General features: G+C 58.4%; 2 protein-coding genes across 4 annotated transcripts; both read left to right on the top strand.

Annotated features, from left to right (window-relative positions):
• The first annotated feature begins 282 nt into the window (after nt 1-282).
• Nucleotides 283-11,526, top strand: EDC4 (enhancer of mRNA decapping 4). 3 transcript variants are annotated; one of them, XM_061173033.1, is made up of 29 exons: nt 283-555; nt 2,928-3,084; nt 3,492-3,603; nt 3,904-4,003; nt 4,272-4,461; nt 4,568-4,715; nt 4,805-4,909; nt 5,244-5,353; nt 5,436-5,519; nt 5,612-5,707; nt 5,802-5,904; nt 6,025-6,205; nt 6,300-6,372; nt 6,468-6,559; nt 6,635-6,822; nt 6,912-7,012; nt 7,105-7,258; nt 7,597-8,030; nt 8,116-8,220; nt 8,305-8,457; nt 8,543-8,579; nt 8,712-8,889; nt 8,992-9,147; nt 9,256-9,371; nt 9,456-9,621; nt 9,708-9,894; nt 9,987-10,206; nt 10,599-10,762; nt 10,995-11,526. In XM_061173033.1, the coding sequence occupies exons 1-29, from the start codon at nt 471-473 to the stop codon at nt 11,185-11,187; spliced, it is 4,188 nt and encodes a 1,395-aa protein (XP_061029016.1). In that variant the 5' UTR covers nt 283-470; the 3' UTR covers nt 11,188-11,526. The 3 variants fall into 3 exon arrangements, with proteins under 3 accessions (XP_061029016.1, XP_061029015.1, XP_061029017.1); XM_061173034.1 differs by lacking the exon at nt 283-555 and adding an exon at nt 701-801 and having other exon boundaries at nt 6,623-6,822; XM_061173032.1 differs by having other exon boundaries at nt 8,712-9,147.
• Nucleotides 11,527-11,926: 400 nt separating this feature from the next.
• Nucleotides 11,927-13,299, top strand: NRN1L (neuritin 1 like). The gene is made up of 4 exons (XM_061172427.1): nt 11,927-12,002; nt 12,659-12,712; nt 12,785-12,896; nt 13,014-13,299. The coding sequence occupies exons 1-4, from the start codon at nt 11,927-11,929 to the stop codon at nt 13,297-13,299; spliced, it is 528 nt and encodes a 175-aa protein (XP_061028410.1).
• The last annotated feature ends 372 nt before the right edge of the window (nt 13,300-13,671 follow it).

Raw genomic sequence — 13,671 nt, 5'->3', positions numbered from 1 at the left:
GGCAACCAAATTGACCCGGTCCTAGGCCCACCATGAGCCCATGCTTTGGGAGTGGACATGGACCGGGCGGGATATCCTGAGGCAAGTAGGGCGCTTTGGGCGGTCCAGTAAGTGGACATTTGCTCTACCTCAGCCTCGAGGAACTCCCCAGACCCTACTAGTGCAGGGGCGGGACCGCAGTAGGGGCGGGCTCCGGGAGGGGCGAAGCGTCCGACCCCCAGCCCGGAACCTTTCTTCTCCGCTCCGCTCAGGTTCCGGGAGCCGAGTCTGGGGCGGGCCGGAAGTGGAGGCGGTTGGTGGGGTTGGCGGGGCTCAGGGAACGCGGCGCGGGCGGCGGTTTGCGAGCTTCGGGTGGACCGAGTGTAGTGACTGGTCCCACTGTCTGGTCCTGGCGGGGCTGTGCTCAGCTGGACGGTGCGCGGCGGCGGCGAACGAACGCGGCGCGGACCCGGGCGCCCGCGGCTGGGCCCATGGCCTCCTCCTGCGCGAGCATCGACATCGAGGACGCCACGCAGCACCTGCGGGACATCCTCAAGCTGGACCGGCCCGCGGGGGGTGAGCCGGAACGGTGGGGGTGGGTCCTTGGTGAGCGGGCAGAAGGGCGGTGCGGGCCTCGGCCACCCTCATGGCCCTCGGGTCACTCAGGACCGGCTCTGCATCCTCCCGGCTGGTGAGAGCAGACGAGGGTCGGAGCGGCAAATCCCTGAGCGTGCTTGCTGAAGGGCGCAGACCCCTGGGTGCGATCCTTCCGCATCCCGGAGCCGGGCCGTTCTGCCTCGTCCTTCAGCGTCTCGGCTGAAGGTGAGGCACCTTCTCTGAGTTCGCAGAGCCCACCAGGTGTCCTGGCCGCAACGTCTCTAGTGTTCCTGGGACTGGCCCGGGTTCCCTACCCTTTTGCCATAGTTCAGAGGCCTAGTCTGGGCTCTGTATGCGGAGTTCTGGGTCTAGACCTAGGCGCTGTGCTGAAGAGCCGCTGATCTCCCTATGCAACTTGCCCTTCCTTCTGGAATACAGACTCTAGGCATGCGGTTCTGAAACTGATTTTCAGGAGGAAGGTGACCAACCCCAATTCTGTGTCCTCTTTGGGATTAAGGCAAATCACAGACTGCACAGTCCTGATTGGATTAGTCTACAAACATCTGCAAGCCCTAGTTTACGTCGATTCGTTTAAACTTTTCTTGGGTTTGCAGTGGTACCTCAGAGCTGCTCCTGCCCTCAGTGAGCTCCTAGGACACAGAGCTAACAAGGTGTAATATAATGCTCTTCTCATTGAAAGAGAGAAGTGTTTGGCACTGTGATGGGGATAGGGTGGGTGGGGTGGGGGCTGGAGAATGCCTGAGAACAGATCTGAGAGAAGAGCAATGTTTAGGCTAGGTCTTGTAATATGGAGAGGGGCTTGGGTGTCAGGAAAGACATTCTGCAAAGAGGAAATAGCATATGTGAAAGTACCAAAGTTTCATGGCAGGTTCAGGGACCTGTGAAATGTTGTAGTGGTTGAGAGAATGGCTGGTAATGGTGGTGTGGATGTGCAGTGGCCAGAGCTGAGAATTGGTGTTTCCTCAGACCCTGTTCTGAAACCTGCTGGAAGGCCCAAACTGGCTCCCTTTGGAAGCAGGCACTGGTGCTCACTCCTGGGTTTAGCTAACCTCTAATCTCTGAGAAAATCTATCTGCTGCCTGGAACCACCAAGCCCTTTTCCCCAGGCCTGGAGTGTGTGCTCCCTGGACTCATGAGCTTGGCCTGGCCCTCTCATGCTTATTAGCTGCTAGCAGACTAGTCTTCACAAAGGTTTGGTAGAGCCTGGCATGGGTAACATGTAGCTTGTTTGTTTGTCCTCATCGTAGCCTGCCTGGAAGGGAGAGTGGTCAGCTTACCCCTGAGCAGCTAACGTGGCTCTGATGCAAGTGAGGTGGCCTGTAGTCTTTGCTCTCAACTCTTTGCTTATTGATGGGTACTTGATTCCCCTGTTTGCCAAGTAGCCCTTGCTTGTCTCCTCTCACTGGAGGACCACGTGAGACCGCAGGCTGTTTTGTGACTAGAAACTTGTCATATTCCTTGAATATGAGGCCCTACTCTCCTTGCTACCTGGGAGTTTTGGAGTAGTGTCTGAACCTATGAGGGTGCTTGAAACACAGCCAATGGTAAACAACTGAAAGGCTGTCTTTCCTGATTACACACCCTACCCCATAATTTCTCTACTCTTTGTCCAACTCCTTCATGTCCATTTCTCCAGGGTGGCTTCCTCTGAGCCATTTCTGTGTCAGGCAGTCTCCTTTCTTTCTTACTTCCACATCTTATCATGTCTTTCCATGCCTTAGAAGCCCACCCTCTCTTCTCCAACCCCTCCACTACTTTGGTGTAGGCCCTGGTATCTCTCACCTGGATTCTCAACTATCCTGCATGCTACTTTAGAGCAGTCAGTCCTCTGGCCATAGCAGGTCATGTCACTTTCCCATTTAAAACTTTTGTGGCTCTCATTACCACAGGGAAAATCTAAGCACCCCAGCCTCATACCTAAGACCTCTGTAGCCTTGTTTTCCCTCCATCCTTCCCATGTTTGTGTGTTCTAGCCACGCTGGGTCTGATGGCACCGCCTCTGTAAAGTCTGTCCTGACCCTTCCCATGCCCTCCTTCAAGTACACAGAGTCCCTCTGTACTGACCCAGGCATGAGTATTAATTGGACTCAGAGCATTCTTATACCCTTCCCCCAGGTAGAAGAGCCTCATGCTCATCCTTGGTCCTAGCATGCATTGGGTTCACCATCAGTGTTTATGGAATAAAGGTTGAACAAAGGGCCCTCCTCCCCACTGACAAGCCTTGTTGAGTGTTCCTAGAGCACCTCATGGTTCTTGGATGAAGCTCTGCAGGAGGAGAGGCCAGTGGGCAGGTGGAATAACTTCATCAGAGTGGCCCTTTCTGTCTCTAGGTCCCAGTGCAGAGAGCCAGCGACCATCTAATGCCTACAATGGAGATCTCAATGGGCTCCTGGTCCCAGACCCCCTCTGCTCAGGTGATGGTACTTCAACAAACAAGCCTGGTCTCCGAGCTATGCCACCTATTAACCTGCAGGAAAAGCAGGTCATGTGAGTGTCTGGGAGATGGCAGTGGTGGTGATGGGGTCTTTGAGGCATTTGTGAACTAAAGGCATAAGGTGAGGGGAGAGGGTCCAGCAGCCTCTGCTCCTTCCCCACTAGATGACCTGGGGTGGAACACTTAACCACACTGAGTTTGCACTAGGATGAGGGGCAACGACAAGCTCAAGGGCTTGGCCTGGATCTGAAGTTTGGGCACCTGGTTTAGCATGGAAGTAGGGCCATTCCCAAGGAGGGAGGTGAGCAAGGGAAGCTGTAGGTTTGGGGACCTGTGAACCAGGCAGAGTTGGGCATCTGGGACTTTACACTTTCACCAGAGTGTCTGTATCTTCTCCCCCCAACCCTGCCCATCGAGACTTTGGGTGGGCAAGAGTCACGCTGTGCACCCCTCCCCACAGCTGCCTCTTAGGAGACGACAGTTCCACCTGCATCGGGATTTTGGCCAAGGAGGTGGAGATTGTGGCCAGCAGTGACTCTAGCATCTCGAGCAAGGCACGGGGGAGCAACAAGGTGGGCACCAGGATGTCATGGCATGTATAATGGATGGGGCACACTTAGGCTGTCCCTCCCCCATTCCATGCTGTCAGTACCGTTGGGGACTATCCTGACAGACAGGTAGTGTATCCCAGTCTCAGGAAGCCAGGGTTGGCTGCCATTCTCTGTGGGAATCTGGCCCCAAGAGTTGTGAATGGGTGGCTGGGCCTGCGCATATGGCCTCTACTGTCCCCAGGCATGCTGGGGGCTACCTCAGCTCCAGGAAAGCTGCCCCAGCCCTCGACTTCTATGACCTGCCTCACTCTTGGTTCTCAGGTGAAAATCCAGCCCGTCGCCAAGTATGACTGGGAGCAGAAATACTACTATGGCAACCTGATTGCTGTGTCCAACTCTTTCTTGGCCTATGCTATTCGGGGTGAGTAGGCACAGTACAGGGGAGGGAGGTGTTCTGCTAGGAGCCCCAGAGATGCAGCTCTACTCTCCGGTCACTCAGCCGACTCAGACCGTAGAGGTATAATGGAAGGCTTGTCTGTGCTGGTCCCAGCTCTGCCAGGCCTTCTGGAGCCGAGTGAGAAAACAGAGCTTGAGACTGGTAGTGGCAGAGAGGCAGGCAAGGGCAGGGCTTCTCTGCTGCTGCCTGGGCCTAGATACTTATTCATGGCCTACCGCTCTCCTGATTCTAGCTGCCAACAACGGCTCAGCGATGGTACGGGTGATCAGTGTCAGCACTTCAGAGAGGACCCTGCTCAAAGGCTTCACAGGCAGCGTGGCTGATCTGGCCTTTGCACACCTCAATTCCCCACAGCTGGCCTGCCTGGATGAGGCAGGCAACCTGTTTGTGTGGCGCTTGGCCCTGGTTAATGGCAAAATTCAGTATCCTTTCCCAGGGTGGGATGGGGGACTGAAGAAAAGTGGGCGGAGCTGGGTCTGCCAGACATACCTCATTATCCACCTGCCTAGCCCTTAACACCCTGCTCAGAGAAGAGATCTTGGTCCATATCCGACAGCCAGAGGGCACTCCACTGAACCACTTCCGCAGGATCATCTGGTGCCCCTTCATCCCCGAAGAGAGTGAGGACTGCTGTGAGGAGGGCAGCCCAACGGTGGCCCTGTTGCATGAGGACCGGGTGAGGGGGCTGGGCGTGGGGGGAGAGGAGGGGACCAAGTAGCAATGGTGTAGTCATGGGCTGAACGCTCACCTCCCTGTACCTGCCAGGCTGAGGTATGGGACCTGGACATGCTCCGCTCCAACCACAGCACCTGGCCCGTGGATGTCAGCCAGATCAAGCAAGGCTTCATCGTGGTAAAAGGCCACAGCACAGTAAGCCTGCAACTGACTGCCTTTCCTGCCCTCCTCTCCCCACTGCTTAATGTCCCTCATCTATTCCCTGTTCCCACAGCTGCCCAGATAGCTTTCTAGCACTCTGCCATGGGAACTCGGAGCACAGAGGGACCTGTCTCCTGTGGCGCTCACACCTAACCATGCACCCCATGGATCTGGTCTTCTCTACAGCACCCCGCCCCCATTAATTGTCTTTCATACAAACACGCAGATCCGCTTTGGGTCAGCCTAGCTCACTGCCATCCTCACCTGAGGAGGACTTGCTCCCACCTCTAGTCAGGTGGCAAAGCAAGGCTTTTTGGGTTCTTCCCAGTGCCTAAGTGAAGGGGCCCTCTCACCTGATGGGACTGTCCTGGCTACCGCAAGTCATGATGGCTTCGTCAAGTTCTGGCAGATTTACATTGAGGGGCAGGATGAGCCAAGGTAAGGCGGAGCCTGAGGGCCTGGGCTCCCCCAGGTAGGAGATCAGATCACCCACTCAGGCCACTCATATACCTGCCTGCAGGTGTTTGCACGAGTGGAAGCCTCACGATGGGAGGCCCCTCTCCTGCCTCCTGTTCTGTGACAACCACAAGAAACAGGATCCTGAGTGAGTGAGTGGGCAGGCAGGAGGGTGGTGGGCTGGACTTTGGGTTCCCAGCAGGGGCCCAGCCAGCCACTCAGTGCCTTGTTGCTTTGCAGGGTCCCTTTCTGGAGGTTCCTCATTACTGGTGCTGACCAGAATCGGGAGCTGAAGATGTGGTGCACGGTGTCCTGGACCTGCCTGCAGACCATTCGGTAAGCGGGGGCTGTGGGGCTGGGCAGGGGCAGGGTTGGGTTCCTTCCACCCTCTCAGTCTCATTCATCCTGCCTCGTGGCCCCCCCCCTCCAGCTTCTCCCCAGATATCTTCAGCTCAGTGACTGTGCCCCCCAGCCTCAAGGTTTGCCTGGACCTCTCAGCAGAATACCTGATTCTCAGCGATGTGCAACGGAAGGTGGGCTGCAGTGGGGACACTCTGGGCAGAGCTGATAGCATCAGGGAGGACAAGGGTGTGTGTGGCACATCCACAGCTTCCCAGCCCCTGAGCTCAGCTGTGAACTCGCTACCTGTGCAGGTCCTCTACGTGATGGAACTGCTGCAGAACCAGGAGGAGGGCCGTGCCTGCTTCAGCTCCATCTCTGAGTTCCTGCTCACCCACCCTGTGCTGAGCTTCGGTATCCAGGTTGTGAGTCGCTGCCGGCTGCGGCACACTGAGGTGCTGCCAGCCGAGGAGGAGAATGACAGCCTAGGGGCTGGTGAGCTGCTCAGGGTCAGGGATGTGTGTTGGGATATAGGGGAGTGCTGAGGCACAGAGGGCCAGGGGCTTAGTCGTCCACATTGTCCTTGCAGATGGGACCCACGGAGTTGGTGCCATGGAGTCTGCAGCCGGTGTGCTCATCAAGCTCTTTTGTGTGCACACTAAGTGAGTGCGCTGGGGAGGCCCGCCTGTGCCCTGTCTGTGCCCCTCCCTACTCTGCTGACTCTGACTCTCATATTCTCCCCCTGCTCTCCCTGCAGGGCATTGCAAGATGTACAGATCCGTTTCCAGCCACAGCTGAACCCTGACGTGGTGGCCCCGCTCCCCACACACCCTGCCCATGAGGACTTTGGTGAGTTGGGGGTGAGAGGAAAGCAGGTTCTGACTGGGGTCTGAAATCTGACTCAAGTGGCAGCTTTTCCCACAGCATTTGGAGAGTCTCGACCAGAACTGGCTTCTGAGGGCCTGGGATCGGCCACTCACGGCTCCCAGCCTGACCTCCGACGCATCGTGGAGCTGCCTGCACCTGCCGACTTCCTCAGTCTGAGCAGTGAGACCAAGCCCAAGCTGATGACACCTGATGCCTTCATGACACCTAGCACCTCCCTGCAGCAGGTATGCTGCGGGAGGAGTGTGGGGCGCAGGGAGGGAGGCCCTGGGAGTGCCCTCCACAGCCACAGCCCTCGTTCTCCGCATCTCCCCAGATCGCTGCATCTCCCAGTAGCAGCAGCAGCAGCAGCAGTTCCTCTCTTACAGCGGTGTCTGCCATGAGCAGTACTTCGGCCGTGGACCCCTCTTTGCCCAGGTGAAATGAGGGTCAGAGTTAGGGCGTGGCAGGGGCTGGTGCCAGGTGATGCCAGGCTCTGGCTGCTTACACTTCATCCTTCCTGCCACCAGGCCACCTGAGGAGCTGACCTTGAGCCCCAAGCTACAGCTGGATGGCGGTCTGACAATGAGCAGCAGCAGCAGCCTGCAGGCAAGCCCGCGTAGCCTCCTGCCTGGCCTGCTCCCAAGTCCGGCCGACAAATTGCCTCCCAAAGGGCCCGGGCAGGTGCGTGTGTGGGTGTGTGTGAAGTGCAGTGTAGCAGGTATATGGGAGTGGGAAGGCTGGCGGCAGTCTCCTCCCACAGCACCCTGTCTTCTGGTCCTGCTCTTCCTCAGGTGGTCCATGTTTCCCCTGAGGGTATCTCAGCCCCCGGTGTCCCTGGAGGGCAGATCCTGAGCCTTTCCATCCCCACCTCCTCTCCTCCTGGGCTGAGGCCATTTTTGACTTTCCTCCCCCTTCCCCATTGTCCCATCTCTCATCACTACACACACCAGTGCTTCGTCTCTGTACTCCTTTTACTCCTACTTCCCACCACCTAAGTTCCCACCTTTGGCCCACCTCAGGTGCCTACTGCTGCCTCTACACTATCCCTGGAGCTGCAGGAAGTGGAGCCCCTGGGGCTACCCCAGGCTTCCCCCAGCCGCACCCGCTCCCCCGATGTTATCTCCTCAGCTTCCACTGCCCTGTCCCAGGATATCCCTGAGATCGCATCTGAGGCACTGTCCCGTGGCTTTGGCTCCTCCGCTCCTGAGGGCCTGGAGCCGGACAGTATGGCCTCAGCTGCTTCAGCACTACACCTGCTGTCTCCACGGCCCCGGCCGGGACCCGAGCTTGGCCCCCAGCTTAGCCTGGATGGAGGCCCTGGGGATGGGGATCGGCATAGTACCCCTTCCCTCCTGGAGGCAGCCTTGACCCAGGAGGCCACGGCCCCTGACAGTCAGGTCTGGCCTACGGCACCAGACATTACTCGTGAGACCTGCAGCAGCCTGGCAGAGAGGTGAGGAGCTTAGGAGGGGGGAAATGTGCTGATGGTAGGGGCTTCAGATAGAATCATCCATTGCTGAGTTGGCCTGTCCCCCCAGCCCCCGGAATGGCCTCCAGGAAAAGCACAAGAGCCTGGCCTTTCACCGACCACCTTATCACCTGCTGCAGCAACACGACAGTCAGGACGCCAGTGCCGAGCAAAGGTAGGCACCACCCCGCACCGTTCCTCTCACAGGGAGGGCCAACAAGTGGGTAGGTGCCTATTCCTCTCCCTGCCCTTCCCACAGTGACCACGATGACGAGGTGGCCAGCCTGGCCTCTGCTGCAGGGGGCTTTGGCACCAGAGTTCCCACTCCACGTCTTCCTGCCAAGGACTGGAAGACCAAAGGATCCCCTCGGGCCTCACCCAAGCTCAAGCGAAAGGGCAAAAAGGATGATGGGTAGGAGGGGTCCTGGGGCCAGGGAGAGGGGTGGTCTTCAGGCTGCCTGCTTGACATGGCCTGAGGCGCTTCTCCTCTATGGCAGGGATTCGTCCGTGGGATCCCGGCTCACAGAGCACCAGGTGAGCGAGCAAACCCCTTTCTGCTTCTGGGACTCCTGCCTGTAGGGGTGGGGTAGGGTCCAAGCCTTCCCCTGGTCTGGTGTGTGGGGATGGGCGGGGTGGGCATCATGTGACTGTTGGTGTTCCTGGCAGGTGGCAGAGGCCCCTGAGGATTGGCCAGCACTAATTTGGCAACAGCAGAGAGAGCTGGCACAGCTTCGGCACAGCCAAGAAGAGCTGCTACAGCGTCTGTGCACCCAACTTGAAGGCCTACAGAGCACCGTCACGGGCCACGTAGAACGTGCCCTAGAGTCACGGCACGAGCAGGAGCGTATCCTTGTGGGCAGTGGCGCAGTATGGGGTGGCAGCAGCATTCTTGGCCCAGGAAGGGATATGGGACCTGCTGCAGCCCTGTTCCTTAGCTACAATGCAGAGCGGCGACTGGAGCGGGCACTGGCCGAGGGACAGCAGCGTGGTGGGCAGCTGCAGGAGCAGCTGACGCAACAGCTGTCCCAAGCGCTATCTTCAGCTGTGGCTGGGCGGCTGGAGCGCAGCATACGGGATGAGATCAAGAAGACGGTTCCTCCATGTGAGTTTTGCATGGAGACTTCTTCTGGGTGGGCCAGATGGGAGTGGGGCCCCCTACCTGTCAAGCTTCCCCTCATGGCTCTACCTTTCCCTCCTCACCCTGTCCCAGGTGTGTCTAGGAGTCTGGAGCCAGTGGCAGGCCAACTGAGCAACTCAGTGGCCACCAAACTCACAGCCGTGGAGGGTAGCATGAAAGAGAATATCTCCAAGCTGCTGAAGTCCAAGGTGCTGTGGGGCCCAAGATGAGGGTGGTTGGTGGTTGGTGGGCTTGGGCTCAGCTTTCAACTCAGCCCCTTCTTCCACCCCCAGAACTTAACAGATGCCATTGCCCGAGCAGCCGCAGACACGTTACAGGGGCCAATGCAGGCCGCCTACCGTGAAGCCTTCCAGAGCGTGGTACTGCCCGCCTTCGAGAAGAGCTGCCAGGCCATGTTCCAGCAGATCAATGATAGCTTCCGACTGGGCACGCAGGAATGTGAGTAGGGTCATATGCCCCAAGAGGGGAAGGGCTATCGTCTTCTCCCTACCATCCCTCTCATGGCCCCCATGGTCACTTCGCAGACTTGCAGCAGCTGGAGAGCCACATGAAGAGCCGAAAGGCACGAGAACAGGAGGCGCGGGAGCCCGTGCTGGCCCAGCTGCGGGGCCTGGTCAGCACACTGCAGGGGGCCACTGAGCAGATGGCGGCTACCGTGTCCAGCAGCGTTCGGGCTGAGGTGCAGCACCAGCTACACGTGGCTGTGGGCAGGTGTGTGGGCAGGGCACTGAGCTAGGTGGTGGGTTTGGAAAGGGCCAGACCCAACTGCCTGTTAGCCTCATCTCCCTCACTTGCCTTTGCAGCCTGCAAGAGGCAATTTTAGCACAGGTGCAGCGCATTGTTAAGGGTGAGGTGAGTGTGGCACTCAAGGAGCAGCAGGCTGCCGTCACCTCTAGCATCATGCAGGCCATGCGCTCAGCCGCTGGCACACCTGTCCCTGCCACCCACCTCGACTGCCAAGCCCAGCAAGCCCATATCCTGCAGCTGCTGCAGCAGGGCCACCTCAATCAGGCCTTCCAGCAGGTAAGCCAGGCACTAAGCCCAGATAGAGTCAGGAGTCTCCTGACAAGGCCCACACGTCATACATTCCACTCTACCCATCAGGCTTCGGGTGGTCTGGCCTCAGCAGACTCTTTTTGGTTCTCTTTGGCCTCCAGGGCATTTCCCTTGCTTTTCCCTCTGTCTGGACCCTAGATCCCTTTCTTCCTACCTCAGTCTACCTTGTTTCAGAACCACCCTTCTCAGGAAACCTTTCCTGATTCCCTAGAGTAACAACACAGCCCTACAGTGCTCTCTCTGGGCCCCAAAGCATCCCCCTCAGGATGCCCTACTCGGGTCATCCTCTCCCAGGCCACATAGCCAGACAAGCAGGCATTCCATCCTGACATTAGCTATTAACTCTGTTCTCTTCTCAGGCCCTGACAGCTGCCGACCTGAACCTGGTGCTGTACGTGTGTGAAACTGTGGACCCAGGCCAGGTTTTTGGGCAGCCACCTTGCCCCCTCTCCCAGCCTGTACTCCTTTCACTCATCCAGCAACTGGCCTCTGACCTTGGCACTCGAACTGACCTCAAGCTCAGGTGAGTGGGCATAGTCAGGGACTAGGGCTGTGGTGAAGGGCGGGAGCAGTTCAAAGCAGAGACTCCCACTTCTGCCTGACTCCCCTCCTTAATTTTCTCCACCAATCCCCTCTGCCCCCACCCATCTCAGGCTTTGAGGCCTCCATTATCAGCCTCTGGGCCTCATTGCCACCAGGGGGCACTCCTCTCTGCTGGAGGCCACCTGCAGCCTGTTCTTTTCCTAAACCCCCAGCTACCTGGAAGAAGCTGTGATGCACCTGGACCACAGTGACCCCATCACTCGGGACCACATGGGCTCTGTCATGGCCCAGGTTCGCCAGAAGCTCTTCCAGTTCCTGCAGGCGGAGCCACACAACTCACTTGGCAAAGCGGCCCGGCGTCTCAGCCTCATGCTGCACGGCCTTATGACCCCCAGCCTCCCTTAGCTAAGTCTGCCTTGCCCAGGATGGGGTGGCACTGAAGGTCAGCAGACAGGCCTAGGCCAAAGCAGGTCATGTCTGCCCTTTACCTGCTCAGGCTCCCACCTCTGGCGTGTTTGATGGGGATAGCACTGGCTATGGTCTATAGGTTGTGGTAGCCAGCAGGTTTAGGCTGGGCCCAGGGTGGGTATTGTGCCTTCTTGGGTTCTGCCATGCCTGGAGCATGACCCCTGAGATTATGACACCACTTTAGTTGAATTTTCCATGTTCCTTTTTACCACCAATTTGGTTCTTTTTGTTTTTGAAAAACATTGAGAAATTCAATTAAATGCTTTTGGAATAAAATGGAGTATGTGTGTGCTTTTCGTATGTCTTTGGCATGACTTTGATAACTGCCCTTTGTTACCTGCCCCCTCTCCTGGAGCTCTGTCTAGGCCAACCCACCCCAGGGCCCTGGACACCCACCCTCATCTGCCCAACTGCCTTCCCAGATCTCCGCTCTCCATCTCTGAGGCAAGGCAAGGGCCCTGGGATCAGCTCAGCACCACCCCGTGCCCCTGGGTTCTCCTCTCTGGAGTCCCTCCCTTCTCCTTTGCCTATCTGAACTGGGGGCGGGGCTGCTGGCTGGTTTGAGCTCCACCCTCACCCCCCCATCCAATCACAGTTCCTCCTTCTGGGGGCTGGGCCGAAGGGCTGCACTCCAAGCTGCTAGCTCTGGCACTAGGCTCCCAGCCCGGGGGGGACGATGTGCTGCCGCTTCTGTCACCGCTGGCAACCGCCCTGTGCACTGGGGCTGTTGCTGCTGCTGCTGCCGCCCCTTGGTGAGTGCCGGCGTGCTGGACCCAGCCCAGTCCGCGCACCCCCTCCCCAGGCTGGGTGTAGGTTGTGTGGGAGCTGAGGCACAGCCTTCCTGAGCGCTGAGAGTCAGGGTGGAGAGGAGGTGAGAGGGCTCCAGGGAGGGAATGTGTGCCAGTGGCTTCAGGATGTAAAGTGAGGGTGGGAACTGAACCCTAGTTTCGGAGGGAAGAACCCACAAATTCCACAGTCCCCATCCTGATAAGGGGAGACTTGACCTCTTGCAGGACTCCCAGACCAACCGTGGGATCTCTGAGGTCCTCTCTTAGGGTCGAACCTGGATCCCAGCCCCCCTCTATTCTGCCCTACCCGTCAGAAAACACCTGTCTCTGGGGAGGGGATGGAAAGGCCAAACAAAGATTGTCTAGGCTGCAGAGAAACTGGACGTTGCCAGGGGCCCTGCCTCCCTTCACCATGTCCATACTCCTTCATTTGGACCATTCTCACCTGACCTGGGACCCAGAAGCTCGTAAGAAAAGCCAACCCCTGGGACGAGGCTTCTCCTTCCCCCATCCCCACCTATCCTGTCCAGGTCTGCCTAGAAGGGGGCAGAGGAAGGGGGTCCCCAGATGTGCCCCTTAGTTCCCTGGGGCACCCCTTTCACGCTGAGTCACGTCCCCAGAACGCTCCCTGGTAAACAAGCCCCTGGGGTTTGGCGGCGGGGGTGGGGGGGATGGTGAGGGCGCACCGCCTTATCCTATCAACTATTCTCCACCCCTACCCCCAGTCCTTGTATCTCCCCTGGCAGCAACCACAGCGGGCCCAGGCCGCTGTGACACCATATACCAGGGCTTTGCCGAGTGTCTCATCCGCTTGGGGGACGGCATGGGCCGCGGAGGTGAGCTGGAGAGCGTCTGCAGGTACGGGCAGGCGTGAGGGCAGCAGCCCAACCCCACACCCTTGGGGTCTGAACCTCTTCCCTCCCATTCCAAAGCCCCCTGCCCCACCTAATTCCCCTAACCCCACACCCTTGACAGGTCTTGGAATGATTTCCACACCTGTGCCTCGCGAGTCTTGTTGGGCTGCCCCGAGGAGGCCGCCGCCGTGTGGGAGTCACTACAGCAAGAAGCTCGCCGGGCCCCACACCCAGATAACTTGCACACTCTGTGCGGCACCCCTGTGCGCCTTCAGGAGCGCGGGGTGGGCCCAGAGACCAACCAGGAGACGCTGCGGGCAACAGCGCCAGCACCCACTCTGGGCCCCGAGCCCCCTCTGCTGGCGGCTGCTCTGGCGCTCGCCTGCCTCCTGGGTCCTCTGGCCTAGCTGGTCTGGCCGGGTAGCAGCGCCCCCCGTCTCCAGCCCTGCCCTGGTGGCTGCCGTCGTGGCTCCTCAGAAAGCGCTCGGCTTTCATTAAAGGTATTTATATTTGTACCAAGCTCCTTCCTTTCTTTCCACTGCGGCCCACCTGGCTGGGGTGGAGGCCTCAAGAAGCTGCTCCCCAGGACGAGATGGGCGGGCTGAAGGCCACCATAGGGAACTCAGTCTTTCTCTTCACAAACACTCATTTCCCAGGGGCAATGCAGAGCTTTCCATTGCCAGCAGGTTCCAAGACTTCTGGTGGTGACCCAAGATGTGCGGGAATGCACATCTTTCTCTGTTCTCCCGGGCTGGCATTCCTAGCCCTACCTGCCCCTC

The sequence above is a fragment of the Eubalaena glacialis genome, chromosome 18, assembly GCF_028564815.1.
Source record: "Eubalaena glacialis isolate mEubGla1 chromosome 18, mEubGla1.1.hap2.+ XY, whole genome shotgun sequence".
In the NCBI taxonomy this organism is placed as follows: domain Eukaryota; kingdom Metazoa; phylum Chordata; class Mammalia; order Artiodactyla; family Balaenidae; genus Eubalaena; species Eubalaena glacialis.
Note: the sequence above shows the minus strand (reverse complement) of the source record. Positions and strands in the feature narration are given on the sequence as shown.